The 20,581-nt window shown below is 36.4% G+C and overlaps 1 protein-coding gene across 3 annotated transcripts in view; it reads left to right on the top strand.

Annotated features, from left to right (window-relative positions):
• KDM6A (lysine demethylase 6A) overlaps nucleotides 1-20,581 on the top strand; it is a 157,621-nt gene that overhangs the window by 19,326 nt on the left and 117,714 nt on the right. For all 3 annotated transcript variants that reach the window (XM_082488007.1, XM_082488006.1, XM_082488005.1), the window contains exon 3: nucleotides 15,824-15,932. In XM_082488007.1, coding sequence (XP_082344133.1) covers nucleotides 15,824-15,932 — 109 coding nt within the window. The remainder of the gene's footprint in view (nucleotides 1-15,823; nucleotides 15,933-20,581) is intronic.

Here is a 20,581-nt window from a genome sequence, read left to right as displayed (position 1 = left end):
AGAGAGCACAAAATAATACATAGGTTTACACCAGAGTTTCCAGCTGTCTTTGAAGCCTATCCCTTCATGTTGCAGGCAGTTATGTCACAGATACATAGGTACATGGATCTATGAAAATGTAATGTATTTATGAAAATTGCAGTCTTAAAAGTGATAAAAAAGAGTACTTAAAAAGTGCCCTTTTGCCTCTGCTGCTTCCACTTAAATGCTGTGCAGCATCCTAGTTTTCTGATTCTTCAAATCCTTCTTAAATTTTCAGTCTACAAATTTGTTTGTCTACATTGTTGTTAGGCTGAAATAGCTCTTCTCTTTCCCTCGTGTTTGTCCTGTTGGTACTTGTAGAAAATAGTCATACTAGCTTTTGATTTGCTAAAGTAAACAATTTGAGCTGTTTTGACTTCCTTTTGCAAGAGAGACTCTTTGTCTTTCTTCTGATCCCTGCAGTTCTCTTCTAAATTTATGTAAGTTTATATTTTCTGAACACAGGGAAATCATATAGAATGCTGTTGATCAAATCTGCTGAGATGGTATGAATATTTCTACTTTTAGAACAGGTTGTTCACTGTCTCTACTACTGTAGAGCATCAACTGAAACTACCGGGAAGCAAATTCAGAACAAACAGAAGATGCTTCCTTGCAGTTGATCTGTGGAACTGCTTGCTGATGAATACTGTTAATGTTAAATGAATGGATGTGGTTTTAAAACGTGGTGGGGCAAATTGATGGAAGGAAAATCCATTAAGAGCTGTTAAGAACAGCAGTACCACCTGTGCCCACAAAGCTCCTGAACTTAAATTGCTGCAGTCTGGGAAAGTATTAGGAAAAAAAAAATATTATTAGGTGCTAACCTTTTTCTTTTGCTTCTTTTTCAAGAATGTGAATGTGAGTTCATGTAAAACCTGTGCTAATCTTTTATTAATGCTATTTAGTACATGTGCTGTTGAAGCAAATATGAAGACAGGATGCTGTACTAGACTATTGGTCTGACTTACTGTGGTCATTTTATCTTTGTTGGAAATTTATCCTCTGTTGAACTCCAGAATGGTGTATGCTTTTTTTCATCTGCTTTTTGTTGGCAGCATATACTCATGTTGGTTTGTTGCCTTATAATCCAGTAATTAATGTACTTGAGGGTTTTTTTTGAGTAGTTTTAATAAGCCTGTTGCAGAGTTCAGGTTCTTATATGGTTGTGTAATGTTTTACTGCTACATGCCTCTTAGATTACCTTTGAAAAATCCATCTGTGGCATGCTGATGGGTGTGTTTTCAAGTTCTAATGTCCTCACCTCATTTATAGTTGATAGACCTAAAATAATACTGTAAATTCAGTCCAAAGGCTAGTATTGTGTGACTGCAAATTATGGAGATAATGGTAGGCTACCACCAATAAGTTTACTTAATATTACCTTTTATGTTGAATTTTGCAGTGCTTGGACGCTATTAAATGCCTGTGAAGATGGATTTTTGGTAGAGCATGGTCTGACTCATAGGAAAAAAATGAAAGCATGTTGAACTGTACGTGAAACAAGTGCAGGAAACTGTGATCCAGAGTCTCAAATCTCATTCCATTACTACACAGAAGAAATAAATTTTGAGAAATTTATTTACATCTGCTGCACCTTCTGCAGTGTAACTGTACTGTTAAGCATTATGGCAATAAGGAGAATGGAGGTGAGGTTTTGCTCCTTTCAGCCTGCCTGGGTGTGAGAGGGACTAACGTAAAGTTAGCAGCCAAGTCTTTACATCTGGAGAGGCAGGGAATTAAAATTAACAAGAGCTGCAAACTTGATTTTAATGTTATGCAAAGACTTTCATTTTTTCTAGTTAACTCACAGCAAAAAACGTTTCAAACATATTTTCAGTATACCGTATTTTTTTTTCTTCTTAGCATAAATTAAGTCATGTCTGTGTCGTTTATCCTACTAGCCTGCAAATAGACTAACAAAAAAATTTAAATTTTGTGCCTACAACTTGTAATACGTACTTCATATGTGATTTCCCCTGTTTCTACTCTGGTTCTAGGACTCCTTGTCATCTCCTTGGCTTACTTGCATGCCTCCTGGTTCTACTTTTTCTGCAGGGCTGGGCCTTCCTCTCTTCAGCTGTCAAAGACTCCACTTAAGAAGTTCCTCCACGTGCTCAGCAAGTGGAGAGGAAGGAACAACAGATAAGGGAGGAAGCCCCCCCTGTCTGCTGTGCTCTTCCCCACTTGGCACTGCCTGGCCCTGACTGTGCTGGCTGAGGGAGCTTGTTCTCCCGTAAGGATTTGGTGCTAATTGGCTAAGAAGTTGAAAGCAGCCTTTCCATGCACTGAACAGCAGCACAGACCTCGCTAGTTAGTTTTTCCCTGTAAGCCACATGCACCTCGTGAGATGACAGTTCTCCATCTGTAGTCTAAAGACAATGTAAATAGTCTCTCTTGCACATGCAGGTGTTATTCACGTTTCCAAGCTTCAGCATAAAGCTTACACACCTCCTGTTACTTGCATGGGACGGGCCACAGGCAGTCCAGGATGATGGGTTTTGCGCTTTTTTTGATATAAATAAATCTGTGACTGCAGAAAGCTATGAAAAATGAACCTTTTATATTACAGTTGATACTTTAAAATAAAGGGATTAAAAAGATTGACATTTGGGACTGACTTGCATGTTACCCTTTGCCTTTTATGATTACTTGAAAATGTCTTCAATTTAAATTTGATGCATTTTTAAATGTTCTTAAACTCTCTCACCTTTGTATTTTTTCATCCTCCCCAAACATTCTCTGCAGAGGGCTAATTGCTTGTTCCCTGAGTGACTGGCATGATTGAAATGATTATTGTGTGGAGATGTTATGTATTGGGTGAGTAATAATGGGGAGGCTGTTGTGCTGCCAGATGGGGTAGGGATGGAACGATAATGCAGTGAAGAAGGTGCTGTTGTTCAGGGCTGGAGTAAACTGTGATCTACTTCCCTTCTCTGCCATTCCCCCTTGGTGAAAGTGGCATCTGTCACTTGTGTGTTCCCTGTTGCTTGCTCGTTTCTTGTGTCTGATCTTCTCTTTGCTGCTTCTGCGGTTGTGCCCGAGGTGCTCTTTGGAACTTATTCAGTGCCTGACTCTGTCATGCTTGGTTCATAGATTTTTGTTTTGTTGTGCTGTTTTCCTCATTTCCTCTCTAGGGGAATTGCTTGTTCATGGTGACATACTGTTTTGACAGGGATTTTTCTACTGTGTATGGTGGGGATTTTATGTATATTAATGAAGAGGAGTGTAAAAGTGTGTGTACCTTTCCACATACCCTGTGTTGATGACACACCTTTTCTAACAATGAGTAGTTTTGCTCTTTGGGACCAGTGCCTGAAAAAAATCCAGTCTTCTGTGGAAATAAGCTTTTCTTGCATTGATAAGTGGTTTTGTTGACTGCAGTTTTCACACTCGTGTATTCTGGCAATTTAAAGATATTTTATGATCAGGCCATTGAGTCCTTCAAAAGTGAGAGCAAAGCTGCTTTGAAGGTGAATTTAACCTTTAAACAAAGGTAGATCAAAGATAGATTACATTAGTGACAGTGAAGTGGAAGACATGGCTATGCCCAATTAATCCGAAATCTTAAAAAAAAAAAAAAAAAAAATAATGACAGTCAACTTCTTGGTGTTAACAACTGTCTTTTTAATGATAAACTCTTGAGTTTATGCCCTGGGTCACTGTGTCAGTGCATTTTTGCAGTCTCAAGTCGGTTGCTTTTTGGAAACTGTATTTCCTGTAAAACTGCTTAAATTCCTTCTAAGGTTTTGCAGTAATCTATACTTGATATTGATGATGTCTGCCACTAAACAATGTAGGAATTGATCCTTCACCTAAAGGCCTCCTTCACCTAAAGGCCTGAGGTATTACAGCTTCAGTTGGAAAGTCAGCTACTTAATTTACCAAAACCAGGTAATGTTCATAAAAAATAAAAGCTTCTCAACAGATGTCTGAAATGTCTATAATTCAGTTATTTCTATCATTATTTCATTTTAAATGTAAACCTTACAGTAATCTATCGTAAGGAGGTCTTCAAAGGTATTTGGTGTATAAATCATGTACACATGCCGGTTTATGAATGGTGCTCATAGCCTTTGAACTTCCTGATGTTAAATGCTGTACTGCACATCTGTTCTTTTGGGATACTTTGTCCCATTTCAGATCTCTGGTGATGGAGTTTGCACCTCAGTGGGTTTATAAAACGCCTTCTACCAGGTTGATTGTTTAAAGACTTTAAAATTTTCTTTCTGGATTTGAGAGACAAGCAGTGGTTTTAGAGCTTAGAGATGCTGATTTAGTCACTCTAAAATGGGTGCAACACAAGGTAAACGCCACGTTAAAGATTAAGTTCCATATAGTGGAATTACACTTACCTTGTGCAATTTTTAATTTTTGGTCTACAAATAGACATTTTTTAAGAAATAAGATGGCTATTAGGTATTTTCTGTGAAGTTTGGGACTGGCAAATGTAGTCAATAGTGTAAGGGTAGTGAATTGCATGTAAGCTACTTTTAAAAAAAAAAATCTGAGAGATTTAGCTGGTTTAGAGGATTGGCCTTTGGACATAGGTATGATGGGGATGTGTATTGCTTTTTCTGAAGTGTAGTGACTCATTTTTGAGGCAGTTTTATGATAAACTCATAAAATTCTATAGTTAATCAAGGTTTGAAGATGAGGAAGCTATTTTTGGATTTTCAGTTATTTCACAATTTTTAACCTATGCTGTTAAAATTGAAATCTAACACAACCGTTCTTAATTTTTTTTTTATTTTTTTTTTTTTTTAGATTAGAGTTATGTATTAAGGAGTTAGGTGTGACTGGTTATGGAAGCCCTGTTACTGAGCACTTTTCTATTAATGGTTTGAATTGGTGGCTTCTTGTCCACAAGCATTGGAGTATTGTGCATTAAGTAGTCAGAGGATGGGGTAACTGAAAGTTAGGCCCAACAGAAGGGGATATTTTACCTTTTCCAGCTGGGCATGGTAGAAAAGAGTTATTTGCAAATCCTTCTGTTCAAAGGAATTAGCAGCATGATGGAATTGAGAACTCGTAATTTAGGCTATGTTTATGAGGGTTCAACCAAGACATGAAGGTGTGCCCCCAAATTTCTCAGTACCTTCCTCTAATGGGATTGCATTCTTCTTTATCTAGTTCTTTATTTGCTTTAAATCACAAAATCCACCTTATCTACACAGGGTTATACTGTAGTTGTGGGTGGGGAAAGGAACAGTTCACTGTGTATAGGTGGAAGCTTAGTCTCTGTCATTCTGTCCTGCTGTGAATCATTGTGACTTTTGGCTTAAAAGTGAAGTTGATGCTGGAATCTGATATTTAAGGCACTTGGTATGAGTATGGACAACTCAAATTTAAATCTTTGTTTCAAATTAGGCAAAACCCTGAATCCTGGTCTTTCGTATTTTAGATGAGTGTCCTTATTAGATGGTTTTAATGTTTTTTTGGTGAAATTTTTGAGCATCCCCAGGTTTCTGACCTGCTGTACTTACTAGTAGCTGCGTTCTTTGAAGCACGCTCTGTTTTCTAGTTCAGTAGTACCCCTGAAAATATACAGAGGTATATGGAGAATTGGCATTAAGATTGATACATGCATGCATTTCCACTTGATATTTGTTAATGTCTGTCTCTATATCGGATGTCAAATTTGATAGGGCTTGGGAAACATTTTTGAAGAAAGAGGTCTTCTATCCAGCTCCAGGGGAATGTTAATGAAAACAGTCTGTGTTGACAACCTGCATGGCTATTTACCCCGCAGCTATGGGATTCTTCAGGATATGTGGCCTGTGAAAATTCAGTGTGAAGTTTTACTTAGCAGAAGATTCCGTTGGCAAGTTCCTGAGCAATGTTTGAGTGTATTGCCATTTTACTTCGTGTTTAATGCAAATTATGATGCAAATGCACACTAGTAGCTAAAATAATTTGGGCTTTTACTTTGTAGTGCATTAATACCAATTCTGAAATCTATATGAATATACCCCCCTCACCTGTTATTGCTACATAGCACAAGTAGACATTATTTCTTTCCTGGAAAGGTACACCAGCTCTTCCATTCAGAAGTGGTACTGATCATTAGTTGTGTGACTGTATCCAGAGGACTATGCTCTTCTTATTTCCTCATTGCAATGGTTTTTCTTCAAACTGCCACATGAGGTGGGAAAGGTGAGGGATAAGGCTGGGTGTTTGCAGGCATTAGCAGAGAAGAGTTACAGCTCTTGATGGGAATAACTGTGGTGCTTTTCAAGGTATTTACTGGGCATAAAGTTCTTCTCCAAAGCATTTTTCTAGGCAAGCTCATAGTCACGCACACTTGGTTATGTTCCAGTGTTGCTCACTTTTATATGTGAGCAGCATACCATTGTCTATGCATAATTAAGCAGCCACAAGAGGAGTATAGATGAATGACAGTGGAAAAAGGAGCATCATATGTGAAGTGGTACCTGTATGTGAGATTTCGGTAATGTGATGGAAAATCTTTGTGGGGTAACCTTCCTGGTATGCTGGCTATGCCAACTTTAGAAGTACCAGCATTCAGAGACTCTTTGAAATAATGGTATTTCAGTATTTGAAACCAGCTTTTTTTTCCATTTAGATGGTGGGGCTTTTTATCCTTTGTGTCTTAATGTACCTTTACTAATTTTATGTCTCCTGTGGTGCTGAAAACTCCGTACTTCCCACCCTATTAGCATTTTTTTTACACTTTCTTCATAAACAGCTTCTGACCCATTTTTCTCTCCATTTTTCTACAATAAATCTTCTTTTCCTTATATTTTCAGACTAAGCTACCAACAATATTTATTTCTGAAAAATGGACCACCTCTGGAGCTTGAACCCTTTTGGAACTGAATTTTAGACCGTGCAGGTTTAGCAGAGCAGAGCAATTGGTGGTAGTTTTTCAATATTTTATAATAGCTGCTCTTCTATATCACCTTTTATTCAAACAACAGCACAGAAAATCACTCTCTTTAGTCTGAAGAAAAGTATTTTCACAAATATACGTTTGTTGTGTCAGTCTTTGTAGACATTTTCTTACACATGTGTACGTATATTGTTCTCTGTTTAATACTTTTTTTTCCAAGCTTCTTTATTTGTTGCTTCATTGTTGTTTTTTTGCTTGGTAGCTGACAGTCGGTCTTAGATTTCAAAAGGCTTGTGTCCACTTCAGGAGATCTTTAAATAAATAACAGTTATTCGGATTTCAACTTCGGGGTATTTTTTCTTAGGTAAAACAAGCAGCTGTTAATGCAGATGCCAGCTTTAATTTTGTTTGATGTTTGTTTTGTTTTATGGTGTTTTTTTCCTTTTTCTCTCTGTGTTGATTTAGTTGTATTTCCAAAGGTATTTACCCAATGAAATTGAAAACAGCAAATTATTTGATGTATGATATCTTACTAAAATCTGTATGGAAATCTGTAGCCTCCTAGATACAACTGGTTTAATGTTTTCAAAAAAGATAAGTTTATGAAAGTTAACTGTCTAAATGTTCTGAATTATGATGTGGTTACACCTCAGCTGTGATGTTCTCTGTTGGTATAGTTAAGAATTGCTAGAATAAAATCAGATTTAGTAGTCTTAAATTTTTAGTGTATGGTGAACTACTCATTAGCTCTAGAACAATTACTAAATTAGGGTGCTGCTATTCTACTTGAAATAGAATTATTATGGTAAAAATAACAAAAAGAGTTCTTATTATTCTCAGATAAAAATCAGCCATTTCAATTGCCTATGAAAAATCTACTGCTGCTTTAAAAAAAAACAAGTTTTTTAAAAAACAAAACAAAACAAAACAAAAAACAAAACCAAACAACCTATGTAGTATTTGGAATGATGAAATTCTATGCAAAATTTGTCATCATCTCCTGAGCCTTCAGATTATGAAGTGTTTTCAGGGACAGGATAGAGAGCATTTGGTTTGCTGATAGTTTATATTTTTTAAAAATTTCCTTTATAATGTAAGTTTGTCTGTACATACATACACATCTGTATTTCTAAGTATACCTTACAGTATTTAAAAGAAATAAGGGGGAAGGGTGTTGCGTCCTAAAGATGATCTCAGAATTAATGCAGTTATTCACTACATTAACTCCAGTCAGTCCATTTTTCCTCAAAATGCTATTGGTTATGGACACTTGGTTGAAAACTACTATTTCCCATGTTTTTCTCTGAGAACCCTACACTATTGAGTTTTCATCTGTCTGACAGACACACTTGTAAAGAATGTCTTATATTTGATAATAAGTGTTCTTGATTTAGTGGTGGCAAGTTGTTTTTTTTTTCCCTTCTGCTAAAATGCCACTTTTCTGCATTTATCATTGATTCACATGTATTCTATTTTGTATTCTGTTCTGCAGTTCTGTGCTTTTTATGAAGTATTATCCCTCATTTTTCAATGATAATTGGCTTCAGGAAGAATTATTTCTAAGTTACTAGTATCTCTTATTCTCCATCTGATTGTAGCATTTCTTTTGATGATACTAATTCTCTACAGTAGTTTTCTAAATTGTTTGTTGTGTTTTTTTTTTTTTTATTATTTTACTCTTTTGTTTCTTATGGTGGTAGTGTGCTTCTTTCACTCCAGTCACTGGAACATTTTTGGTTTGTGAAGTTTACCTTTCAATTAGTTTTTGTGTTAATTGTCACTTGTAAACTTGGCCTTACTTCTACTGTTTGCTGCTTCATCTCCTCTCTTTTACTTCCAGATCATACTGAAGGTGTCACAGATACTTTTTGCAAATGATACCTATGGTAGATAAGTCCTAGACCAAATTAGTGGCTTTTAAAGAAAATTAATCTTAATTGTTATCATCAAGCTATGCATAATGTGTGCAACTGCTTTTCTTCTCTATTGCTTTCACTGTTTATTCTTGTGTCCTGTTTCATGAAGCAGTAATCATGGGAAAATAAATTGGCCAAAATTGATGATACATTTTTTGAGAAATGCATAAGGAGAATCAGTTTCTGTTGTTCTATACTTCTTATTGTCCCTGAAATGGTAAGGACTTTTGATGATCTTGAATATTATTAGCAGATTAGAGTAACTGCCTGACATTCCAATATACCATAGAAGTTTTGCAAGAACAAAGTTAACGAAGAGCCTAGCTCATGTTTTTCCTTTTGAGGCCTCAGTATTTTGGGGCATGAGCATGTTTGCTCTTATTGACTCTTTTTTATAATATAGTCCGTTTTTGAAATACAAGGAAAGTAAACTTGTATTAAGCGGAGAAAGAAATTTTATGTAACACAGTATGAGCTTCATAAAGAGAGAGAGCATATAAAGAAGCTTTGAAAGCTCTAGTGGGAATTGATATTGAGTAAGAAAGTAAGGGATGTTAGGAGTATTGTGCCATCCATGCATAATATGAGAGCCTTCAGTGGAGGATCTGCTGAATTAATATAGGTTATCTTCAATTTGATATGAATTGTATGCTTTTCTCTGCAGAAGTAAATGAGGTGGTTTTTTAAGTCATCTACAGCCCAGAAGGTGGTGTTTATCCCGCCAGTCATTGATGGGGAGGAAAATATCATTCAACTCCTGAAGAATCCAAGCTAGTCTTTTTTTTTTTTTTTTCTTTTGTCCTTGCTTGGCTGAAAGAAGCCTTGTTCACACTTCTGTTGTCACAGAGCAGGAGCTAGAACTGAATTAAGAGGTTCTTAGGATGATAGCTGTTGTCGTTGTTAATAGAAAATCATGTGTGCATTTTGGTGAATTGTGGAATGGAGAAGGGAATGAAAGGAAAGCCTTTCAGGACATCTTTTGATACTGAGGTGGGGAGAATAAGCCCAGTACATACATAAACTTCTGCTTTTGTGGTCTGTAGATGCTCCTCAGTCTGACTGGTAGTAGATAGCATGATCATCACTTCAGTGTCCAGCACTGTCTCCATAAATACTTTCTTTTCCAGAAGGGTGAAATATGCCTTAAGAGCTAATTAACATTTCATTTCGAAGCATTAGTGTAGTATGTATTTAATTTCTGAAGAGCCCACTAGTGTCTCTTTCTTCAAATTTTTTTTCACATGTAATTTTTTTTCATGCTTCCTGTTCTCATTACCTGCTCGCAAAGTCCATCCATTCAGGTTATTGCTTTGTAGAGAAACAAGAAAAAAGAAGCAGAAACTGTTTGTTTTTCCCCCCCTGATCCTATAGAAGGCTTATCTTGCATATACAGTAGTGTTTTCTGTTGTGAACTTTAAGGTTCTAGGAACATCTTAGGCTTTGAATTTGTCATTTTACACTATGTTGTCTGCATTAAAACACTACCTTTTTCTTGAATGGTTTATTTATTACCCAGTAAAATTAAAATAATTTCTTTCACCGTGCATTTTACTGCCCAGCTGTTGCCATGCTAACAATATATTGCTGGTTTTGGGGGGTTTCTGTGGTTGTTAGGTTTTTTTTCTCTGTTTTAAGTAAAAATTTGCTGACTCAGTGCAGTCCTCCATTTTCATATCGTTAATATAGTAAAGAATTAATAATTAACTTTTGTCGTGTTTAGTCATTTAGTTCTGCTGCTTTCATCTTAGTCAATCGTGCTTGTCAAGAGTAAGAAAGGACATCATTACATCATCTTTATAAACTATTCAAAAAAGCTGTATTGATTTTTATTTTCAGTACAATTGTTTAATAGTAATTTGAATGTGTGCTGTAAAATGCAAATAAGTGCAACCAATGATAATGGTAAAGTTTTTTTTCTTCATATTAGTTGAAGTAGAAATAACATCCATCCTTCTTTATGAAGTAGAGCTATACTATGTATCTGTGACTTGTGTATACAATATTTAGAATTCTGGGTTTATTTGTTGGATTTTTTTTTTTTTTGTTATATTCCCAACTCTAGGATCTTTTCTCCATGAAAAGAAATAATGTTAATAATAGCCAAAACTAGCATTTGTTTTATGGGGTTGTTTTGGTTTTTTTTTTTGGGGGGGGGGGGAGTGAGTGAGGGAGGCTATTCTTCTCACAACAGAGGGAAAAAATATTCCAGTTCCTTTCCCTTTGGAATAATAAATAGTGAACATACAGGGATTTGGTAGTGCATTTTAAGGATGATAACGGAATTATTTTTTCCTTTTGTGAACACATATGAATGTTTTGCTAGCTTTTTCCAAGTTGACAAATACGCTAAGCCTTTTTCTCCTTCACTATATTATATTTAAATATGTCCGAAGAACTGGTAGTTGAACTTGTGAAATCAGATTGCTCCCAGTCACGAACTATGATGTCATAAGTGGGGTTTGTAACTGTCATGTCAGAAGTGTTGACAATGGTGTATTACTTCAGTTTGCTTTTAATCAAGCAGGTGGCAAAATTAATGAGGTTGTTTTGGTTTTTTTTTTGTATCATATAAACCACTTTCTTTTCCTGCAGCCATTCCTGTATTTATTTCTTGCTTCTGCTGTAGTTGCCACACTGTGAAGCAGCTGCGGGTGATTATTTTGCAAAGTTCCTAAATTCTTCAGGTTTCCCTTTTATCTTCATGCAGCCTTGAACAAAAGGAAGGAAGTGTATGACATTCTGTAGCAATCTTTCTTTTCATTTCAGGGTCTTTCTCTTGTTAATTTATCAATACTAGCAATTCTCAAGGCTGGCTTCATTGAGTGCGCTTAAAAATCCATACAATGTAGAGAAATAACAATACTTAAAATCCTGAGGGGTTTTTAACATCTTAGTGTCTCAGGACGATTTAAATTGGTTTCACAAGTTGTGCCATAGATGGCCTTTACAGATACATACCCACTGACATGAGATCTTTTGATTATTCCTTCAAAGATATGTGTAGTTGTGACCTCCCTCTTCAAAATGCTTTGCATCTGTTCATTCAACTAAGAGACAAATTCATATCTATGCAGAAAAATACTTGTTCCTTTCTAAAGATGTTTACAGAGGGATTTGATGGGGAAGAAAGTTTCTCAACCAAAACCGAAGTTGGATAAATCATTTTGTCTAGATGAATCTGCTCTGGGTACTGGGAAGAGCAAAAGTCACGTACTGACCAGTCTGCTTATCCTCCAGAGACTCGGAGGTTGACTTTGCTGTTCTCACCGAGGAAGTAAAGCTTGCTTTTAGTTTCTGTTTCATTTTATTAGAATGTGCTAGAAGAATTTTAAAAATTCATATGAAGCAACCTTCACAATTTCAGTTTGCATAAATGTGTTTTCCTGATACTGTTGCAAATAGGTTAGAAGTGGACTGAGGGTGTGTACTTAATGGTGTAGTTGAATTGCTCTTACAGTAACAGTTAACTGTAAATTCCGTAAAGAGGAAGTTGTGCTTTGCAGTTGTGATGTACTATGCCTTGCCTAGTGCTGGCGTTGGTAGGATGGTTTAGCGGTATCTTCAAAATGTATTCTGAGGCAAAGGGAAAATCTGCCTTGTTTAGAATTGATCTGAGTTGTGTGAAAGACTCTGGCACAGCTTTTTGTATCCCTACTGTATATAGTGTTTCAGGTACTTGTGATACATATTTTATTAAGGATTTACTTAAAAAGGGGCTGTGGAAACGTTAAGGGTCCCTGGATGCTTAGCTTCTTAAGGGCATGATATTTATAATTTCCTTGAACATCTGTATAGAAAAACCTGTTACATTTGTTCATAAAGGCAAGTTCCCTTTAAATGCCTGTGGTCATCTAATTCGGGAAACAAACTACCCTAACTTCATCTCCAACAGTTTTTGTAAGCTACCTGTTCTGGTAGCAGTTTCTGTACGCTCTGAGCAGTGACTGAATTGTAGAAGACAAAATATTAATTTAAGAAAATGTCATAGTGGGAATATTCTCTTCAGCAGCTGCAGCAGGTGTTGCATATCATCAGAAAATGGAAGGCCTATCTGCAAATTAATCTGTGACAGGAACATTAGGGGCACCAGCAAGAATTCTGTTACAATTCGTATAAAGTGAGTAGAAATGGAGTAGGGAGAAGAAGCAAGGCATGAAAACCAAGATTCTGCATAGGTTCAACTAATGAGCCTAAATGTTGGAGAATCGGTTCATACACACCTGGTAATTGCTTTGCGTCTTGATTCCGGGGATTGTGTTCTTTCGATGGAGAGTTGGCTGACTCCAACAGGTATTTATAGTGGTAGGAATAAAATTAAAGGAGCAGTAGCTTTGATTAGCTGTCAACAGAATTCCAGTCCTTCTATTGCATATGCTAAGGCAAAACTTGCAGCATGAATGAAAAATTCTGCAGCAGTTCTTTGATATAGTGGCAAATACACATCTCAATTTAATGTCTTCAGAATACGGCCGAATAGCTGCAGTTTGAAATATGTAATTTAAATGGTTTTATTAAATCATTTTAATGCCACACATACACCTAATAGATTTAATATAGATGTTACTTGTTTTGCTGCAGTTTTGCAGCAGCATAGTTTGGTTTTTATCCATCAGAACTTTGTTTCTGAAAACAGCCATAAAATAAGGCTATTCCGGACTTGGAAGCAAGTGAAAGCGTATGTAATACATCTTAAGCTTGGGATACAAACTGAAACCCGCTCATCTGTTTGTGTACATGGCTTTGTGTCCATTGGGTACAGCAAGGCCTATATGAGTATGGCTTACTATTTAAAAAAATAATTTTGAAACTAGCATACCAGGGTAAAAATGGCAAATTAAAATAAAGATTAGATCATTAATTTGAATTCTCCACAGGCGTTTTTTAACTATTTCTTAACATTTCCTCATTTTATTGTTAGCATTTCTCATTTAGATGATTCATACAAGTGTACACAAAGTAAATCACAAATATGAGCAAGACTACTAATTTAGTATTTGGACTTAAGTATTACAGGAAAGATTTTTTTTTTTCCCTTTTGAATTTCCAATTTTAATAAAATGACTTAATGAAGCTTATAATTTCAGATTAAGTATTAAGGTCTTGGATTACTGTAATATATTAAAATCAAGCTGTTCATAATTGCAACCAAATTTGAAATATAGTTAAACCATGAGTTGATGAAAGTCATGGATTAACCAGCTGGAATTAGAATTTGTTGGAAGTCTGTCAAGCTTTTGAGAGCTGTAAAGTTTTCTGCTGGTGCAAAGGACCTTCCTTCCCCTTTAAGTTTATTCAGCTACTTCATTTTAATGTCTAGTATGTTCAAAATCAAGAAACTAGAAGTTCAAAAAGTTGGGAAACCAATTTTGTTTATTTATTCGTTCCTAAAATATAAATAGGGTCATGAGGGAAGAATATAATAGGTTAAAGATCATGACCATTATGGTGAATAGAAGGTATTATAAAAATGTGTGTTTGCTGCTTAAAAACTTCTAGAGCAACTTTTCTCAAAGTAAAACTCTTTTCTAATTGGATTTATGTTCTTCACTTTAGCTTTACTTAGTCTACAGTAATTGTGCTGCTGTGCTGCTTTACAGCGTGACCTGGACAGGCTGGAGAGTTGGGCAGGGAGGAACCTAATGAAATTCAACAAGGGCAAGTGTAGGGTACTGCATCTGGGGAGGAATAACCCCACGCATCAGTACAGGTTGGGGGCTGACCTCCTGGAGAGCAGCTCTGTGGAAAGGGACCTGGGAGTCCTGGTGGATAACAGGATGACCATGAGTCAGCAATGTGCCCTGGCGGCCAAGAGGGCCAATGGCATCCTGGGGTGCATCAAGAAGAGTGTGGCCAGCAGGTCGAGGGAGGTCATCCTGCCCCTCTACTCTGCCCTGGTGAGGCCGCATCTGGAGTACTGTGTCCAGTTCTGGGCTCCCCAGTTCAAGAAAGACAGGGATCTGCTGGAGAGGGTCCTGCAAAGGGCTACGAAGATGATTAGGGGTTTAGAACATTTTTCATATGAGGAAAGGCTGAGGAACTCGGGTCTCTTTAAGTCTAGAGAAAAGAAGAATGAGGGGGGATCTTATTAAGCTTTCAAATACTTAAAGGGAGGGTGCCAGAGGGATGGGAGGAGTCTTTTTTCAGTGGTGCCCATTGATTGGACGAGGGGTAATGGGCACAAGCTTGAACATAGGAAGTTCCATCTTAACATGAGGAGGAACTTTTTCACTTTGAGGGTAGTGGAGCACTGGAACAGGCTCCCCAGAGAGGTTGTGGAGTCTCCCACTCTGGAGACATTCAAAACCCACCTGGACGCTGTCCTGTGCAACCTGTTGTAGGTGACCCTGCTCTGGCAGGGGGGTTGGACTAGATGATCTCCAAAGGTCTCTTCCAACCCTGACTATTCTGTGATTCTGTATAGTAAGCAGAAGGTAGTAAACTGCATTTTATGACACGATAGAGGTATGTGAAAAGAATCAGATCTTGGGAAATGGATGCTAAGTTATATATAAATATAACAATATAAATTACCTAAGCAAGCATATTGAGGTAGCGTATTCTTCAGTTTAGCAAAAACTAGTGAAATGACTGGTAGAACGAAATGCAAATCCTTTAGAAAAACAAACACAGAATGAGAATAAAGTCAGGTTTTTTTCTTGCAGATTGGAAAGAATAAAGTAAGTCAATCCTTCTGCATTTCATTGATTTTTAAATTAAAAATTGTCATGTATGTTTGAGGTTTGTTTTGTGTTTGGGAAATTGAATGCTTCTGGAGTACACAAATAAACCAGAGAAAACTTTAATGTTCATTTGCTGTCAATTTGCATTAGAATAAGTGAACTTCCAAATCTGTTCTAAATATTACATTTCTTCTTTGAAAAGTAATGCTAACTATGTTATTGAGAGTGTTTGTAGACTTCTTGCCTTGCAGGCTAACAAGAAACTTTGTTATTTCTCTGAAAATGTGCAGAAAATGTATTATTTGCTTTAGTTAAATACAGAATTTTTAAAACCTTGTATTTCTTTTTCCCAGGCTGTTCGCTGCTATGAATCGCTAATTTTGAAAGCTGAAGGAAAGGTCGAGTCTGATTTCTTTTGTCAGTTAGGTCACTTCAACCTCTTATTGGAAGATTATCCAAAAGGTAAGGTTTTTTAGTATTTCTGATAAATGTCATTGGGGGGATTCTCATTTGATGTAGGTGGTGTGATAAAATGAAAAATATTTGAGTAACTCACTGTTTTATGGGTTTGTGCTATATTTCAGAGCCCATAACAGAATAAGACAGATGATGTCTTTACAAAAGCCAGTTGTTCTTTTTTTTTATTTAATTGAAAAAAAAACACAAACCAAAACACTAATGGTTCAAGTATGAATATTAAATTTGCTTAGTTTATACAGTAGTACCACACAGCCTGCTTCATTTCTCTGGTTTGTTATTACATGACTGTACAAGCAGCTGAACCCATACCTCTGAAGGTTTCCTGTGGGGGGTGGGAGACACAGGTGCATAGGATGGAAGCCTGTCTTATTTCTTTCATGTACGTCCACAGTCTCAACGGGTAAGGCTAGGCTGAAAGTGTTAATTCAAAAGCAAAAATCTACACTTAAAGTGCGTTCCAAGTTCTGTTTTAAATACTAGTGGAAGGGGTGTAGGGGTTTGGGGGGTGGTGGTGGTGTTTTCTTTAAGGCCTCTACTTCATCAGGTTTTGAAATTACTTAAATATTTTTTGCCAGCATTGCAGCCAGTGAACATAGAACCTTAGGTACACTTGTGCTTTGCTGCTTGTGGGTCAGTAGAGTCCTTTTTTGGTAGTGGTGTGGATTCCCAAAGATACTCTGATGTGTTGCTGACTGAGACATAGGGCTAGATCTTCAACTTGTCCTGTTTCCACTTCATGTCATGCCAGTGTCTCATAGCTACCTCCCTTCCAGTGATTGTGGGAGGTATGGATGAGTAGAAAGCCTTTTTGGATCTTACTCTACCTAGCTTATTAGAACATGTCAGAATATTTATTTTTTCTGTGTGTGATGTCTTTTTTCATTGTCGTTGCTTTTTAGATTTAATACGAATGCAGTTCTGTTTGACTTTGTGTAAGGAAAGAAATACCACCCCTACCCTGAAAATGTCTAGTCCCACCCCACCTCTTTTTCTAAACACACAGAAATACTGGTTTACAATTACCTTTGGCCGTAGAAATAGGGAAATGAATTGTAACTGATAGTAGTTTAAAAGCACTGCTTAGTGATTCAGGCTAGCTGTGGACCGTTTCATAACAGTGTATGTTCATGTCCACTTGTTCGCTATGTCTGACATAAAACAGTGTGAGTTAGGGTTCCTGGAAACCTACCTCGCCTTACTTTTTTAGGTGACAAATGTTTAAATTTGATATTACTAGGGAAGAATGTAAATTCACAAGGCTTTGAGTGATTGAGGCATCTGTCTCTTTGTTTGTTGAATATATGTGGTGCCCACGACTTGTACCTAACTCCCATCCAACTGGTTTAACATAACCACTGGTATTTCCAATTCCAGAGACGTGGGAAAACCTGAAGGGAACGTGTCAATATGCTGGCTATAGAATTTACTAAAGAGTAGTCTGATCCCTTGTTTTTATTTTATTTTACTTCTGGTTTATTTCATTTTAGTTTACAAAAATTCACAGCCACCCCCTCTGCAAACAACTTACACTGCTGTTTCTCACTAGCCTAACACAAATTGGTATGATGTGAGTGCAGTATGGCTTATTGGATATACTTGGCAAAGACAGTGCACAAGTGGGGCTGAACTGTATTAACTTTGCTGTTGAGTAGGTAACAGTTAAGAGTGACAGGACTAAGTGTTGCTGTGGATCAGAGGAGAGGTTTACTGATGGAGAGTCTGCTTTGTACTGTGTATATAGTTTTAAGAACAAGCATAAAAAATATAAATGATGGTTGAAAATATCAGTTCTTCAGAACTGTAAACAAACGTGGGCAGAATTGTGTGGGAAGAAATGTTTAGGCATTAAAAACCTGAAGTAAAATACTTAGTATTTTCTTAGATGCCTGTTTAAAGACACACCCTAATCATGAAAGAAGTCTCAAGAAGTGAAAAAACTTTGTTGGTAATGAAGTATAAAAAAAAAAAGTGTATCTGTATTTTCAAAGAAATGGGGTAGTAGTGAAAATAATGCTGGAGGAATTTTAATTGATGGGAAAAGGGAAGTTACAGGGGTTTTTCTATTAAGTGAAGAAGATGTGTTTTTGTTTACAACAGCTGTTGAACTCCAGTACCAAAGACTATAAAAGTATTATCCACAATGCAAAAAAAGTCATGTGTTCTGTATGTAATTAATTTACTACTGTAACTTGAAAGAAGTAGAATGCTGGTATATAACATTTTAAATTTAAAGTAAAAATAAATGTTATTCAGTCTATAAATGCTGAAGCATGATGATCTGTAGAACTATGAATCTGTCCAGTCTGAATTTAGTCTTGGACAAAGTTGTGGAGAAGTTGTGTATTTAATAAATTGGATATAATTAATAAAATATCACAAGATAGTAGAACGACTAATGCTGAACAATGTTTTTTTCCTTGGAAGCCTATTATTTATTCAATTAAATATCTTTAATAAATGTGTGCCTCTGTATATAATGTGGAAAGATGTGTCTTTAATAAAGGTAAATGTGATAGTGTTCTTTGTTTAAAAACATTTGCAATATAGTTTGTGCAAAGTAGAACAAAATTGTTAGTTGATTGCAGAAGTCAGACTGGTGATCAAGGTGAAGCATGCTTGGTTGATCTAGTTTTGTTAGGTTTCATGTCTATAGTTTCTTCTGTTTTGATCTATCTCATTTTTTCACAAATTTGTTGACAAACATGTATCATTCGTTAGGTGCATTTGTTGTGTGTTAGTATTTTCATGGAGCTAATACCTTCTTATAAATGTAGTAAAAAAGACTGTAGGTTATTGGAAGTAACTGGGCAAATACTTCCTTGCTGCATGGAAGCAGGAAATATCAGCTAGGGGCAGGCTGTCTTTGAACGTGGAGTAAGTTGATGGCTGATGCCTTGCTAAAGCCTAAATACATCTAGCATATATATTTATATTTTTTATGAAACCTGTTAAATCTTGTAGTAATTTCTCTTGAAGTGCATTATTTTTTCTGTCGCTTGTAGCCACTGAAGTCCAGATTTAATATGTTTTCTTTCATAAAAAAGAAGTACTTGACTCCAACAGAAGTTGTGAATTTACATCAGAAAGTACTGGATGAAGTTCGTTCTTCTCTCCATTATATCTGAGGTTAGACTACTGTATCACAGTGGTTTTTCCTAGCCTTTACAATATCTGAAGCTGGTCTGCAGCTTATAGTTTTCCTTAAATGCGGTATGTTTGAACTGTTGTTAGCTAAAGGGTTTTCTCTGCAGCCATGAAATTGAGTTGTCTTGTTAATTGTACTCTGCTACTCTTAGGAGAAGGTCCTAGGCAAAGTATCAACTTTTTGGCAGATTTTGAATACTGTGAGCCACTGACTTGTATACAGATGATTATAACCAAGGCAGATTGATGCAGCTTTCATCATCTTGATCACTACTGGTCAGAATTTGGCTTCAGGATTTTGCAAAATGAGAACTTTCTCTTCTCCCAGTGCAAAACTATTCTGTTTCCTCAGTAGCATGTTCTTAACTCTAATCAGATGTCTATTCCCCATCTGTTTGATTGTTTCAGAGGTTTCCAAACTTCTTGTTCCCTGGGCGTGTCTTTAGTGACACCCCCAGTTGTCTTGTTGCTGCTCTCTGCTTTGTGCTGGCACAGCTGAATGTGCAGCTGTGTGGGGAACTGATCCAACTGAAGAATAACCTAGCAGAAAGAAGTGACGCAATTGCCCCAGAATGTGAAACCTCAGCCTCAGGTCTTGCCAGAGTAGGTTGATGAGTTGTCATGTAGGCTTTTGGACACTGGCAGCATTGTGAAACCAGCTAGGACTCCATGGTATATACCTGTGAAATTTGTTTGCTACTGCATTCCTTGGGAGGGCTGGGAGTTTACTGAAGTTACTGTACTGCTAGTCTTGGAGGAAACTGATGCTACATCAGTAGTTGGAGATCTTTTATTTTTTTTTTTTTCCCTAAGACTGTGGTTTCCATAAAGACTACAGAGTGTAAACAGTGATCTTTAAAGTTTGGGTTCTAATTGAATGCTCTTTAATGAGCTCATGGACTCTGATGTCATCTGTGCTTTTTTCTATGGATCTTTATATCTATTTTGTAGGAGGGTCAGATATATTGGCTATGTTCCAGCCCATGGTTTGGAGGACAGCTAACAGTTGCACAAGTGGAGACATACTTTTATCATTTGCCTCCCAAAATTGCTGTTCTCTAAGCAAAATTCCTGGAAGTAGAAGTAGATAATGCAATTAATGAATGATTAGGGAAAACATGCAATTAGTCACATCACAGTTACTAAAGCACAAAAGATATTGCACTAAAGTAATTCTTACTGCTGTATTCAAGTTGTGATCACATTTTTTATGTACAATTTCAGAACAATTTTAGTAACACTTATTTTGTTTGTAGATAGTGGCTGCATTGTCAAAAGCACTAATATAAAAATATTGTAAGTAATTTACAAGACTGTTAATTAGTCCAAAGGCATTTTTTAGCAATTGGTAAATAAAAATTTAAAACTAAACTGAAGAAAGATACAGAATGATTATTGAAGTGCTCATTTATTAAGATACAGCCTAAACCCAAAATTTAAACAGTTTTTGATTGTTCTTGTGTAAAGTTGTTTGGTTGCAAGAACAA

The sequence above is a fragment of the Vanellus vanellus genome (genome assembly GCF_965231255.1).
Source record: "Vanellus vanellus genome assembly, chromosome: 1".
In the NCBI taxonomy this organism is placed as follows: Eukaryota; Metazoa; Chordata; class Aves; order Charadriiformes; family Charadriidae; genus Vanellus; species Vanellus vanellus.
This window is presented reverse-complemented; position numbering and strand designations above follow the sequence as displayed.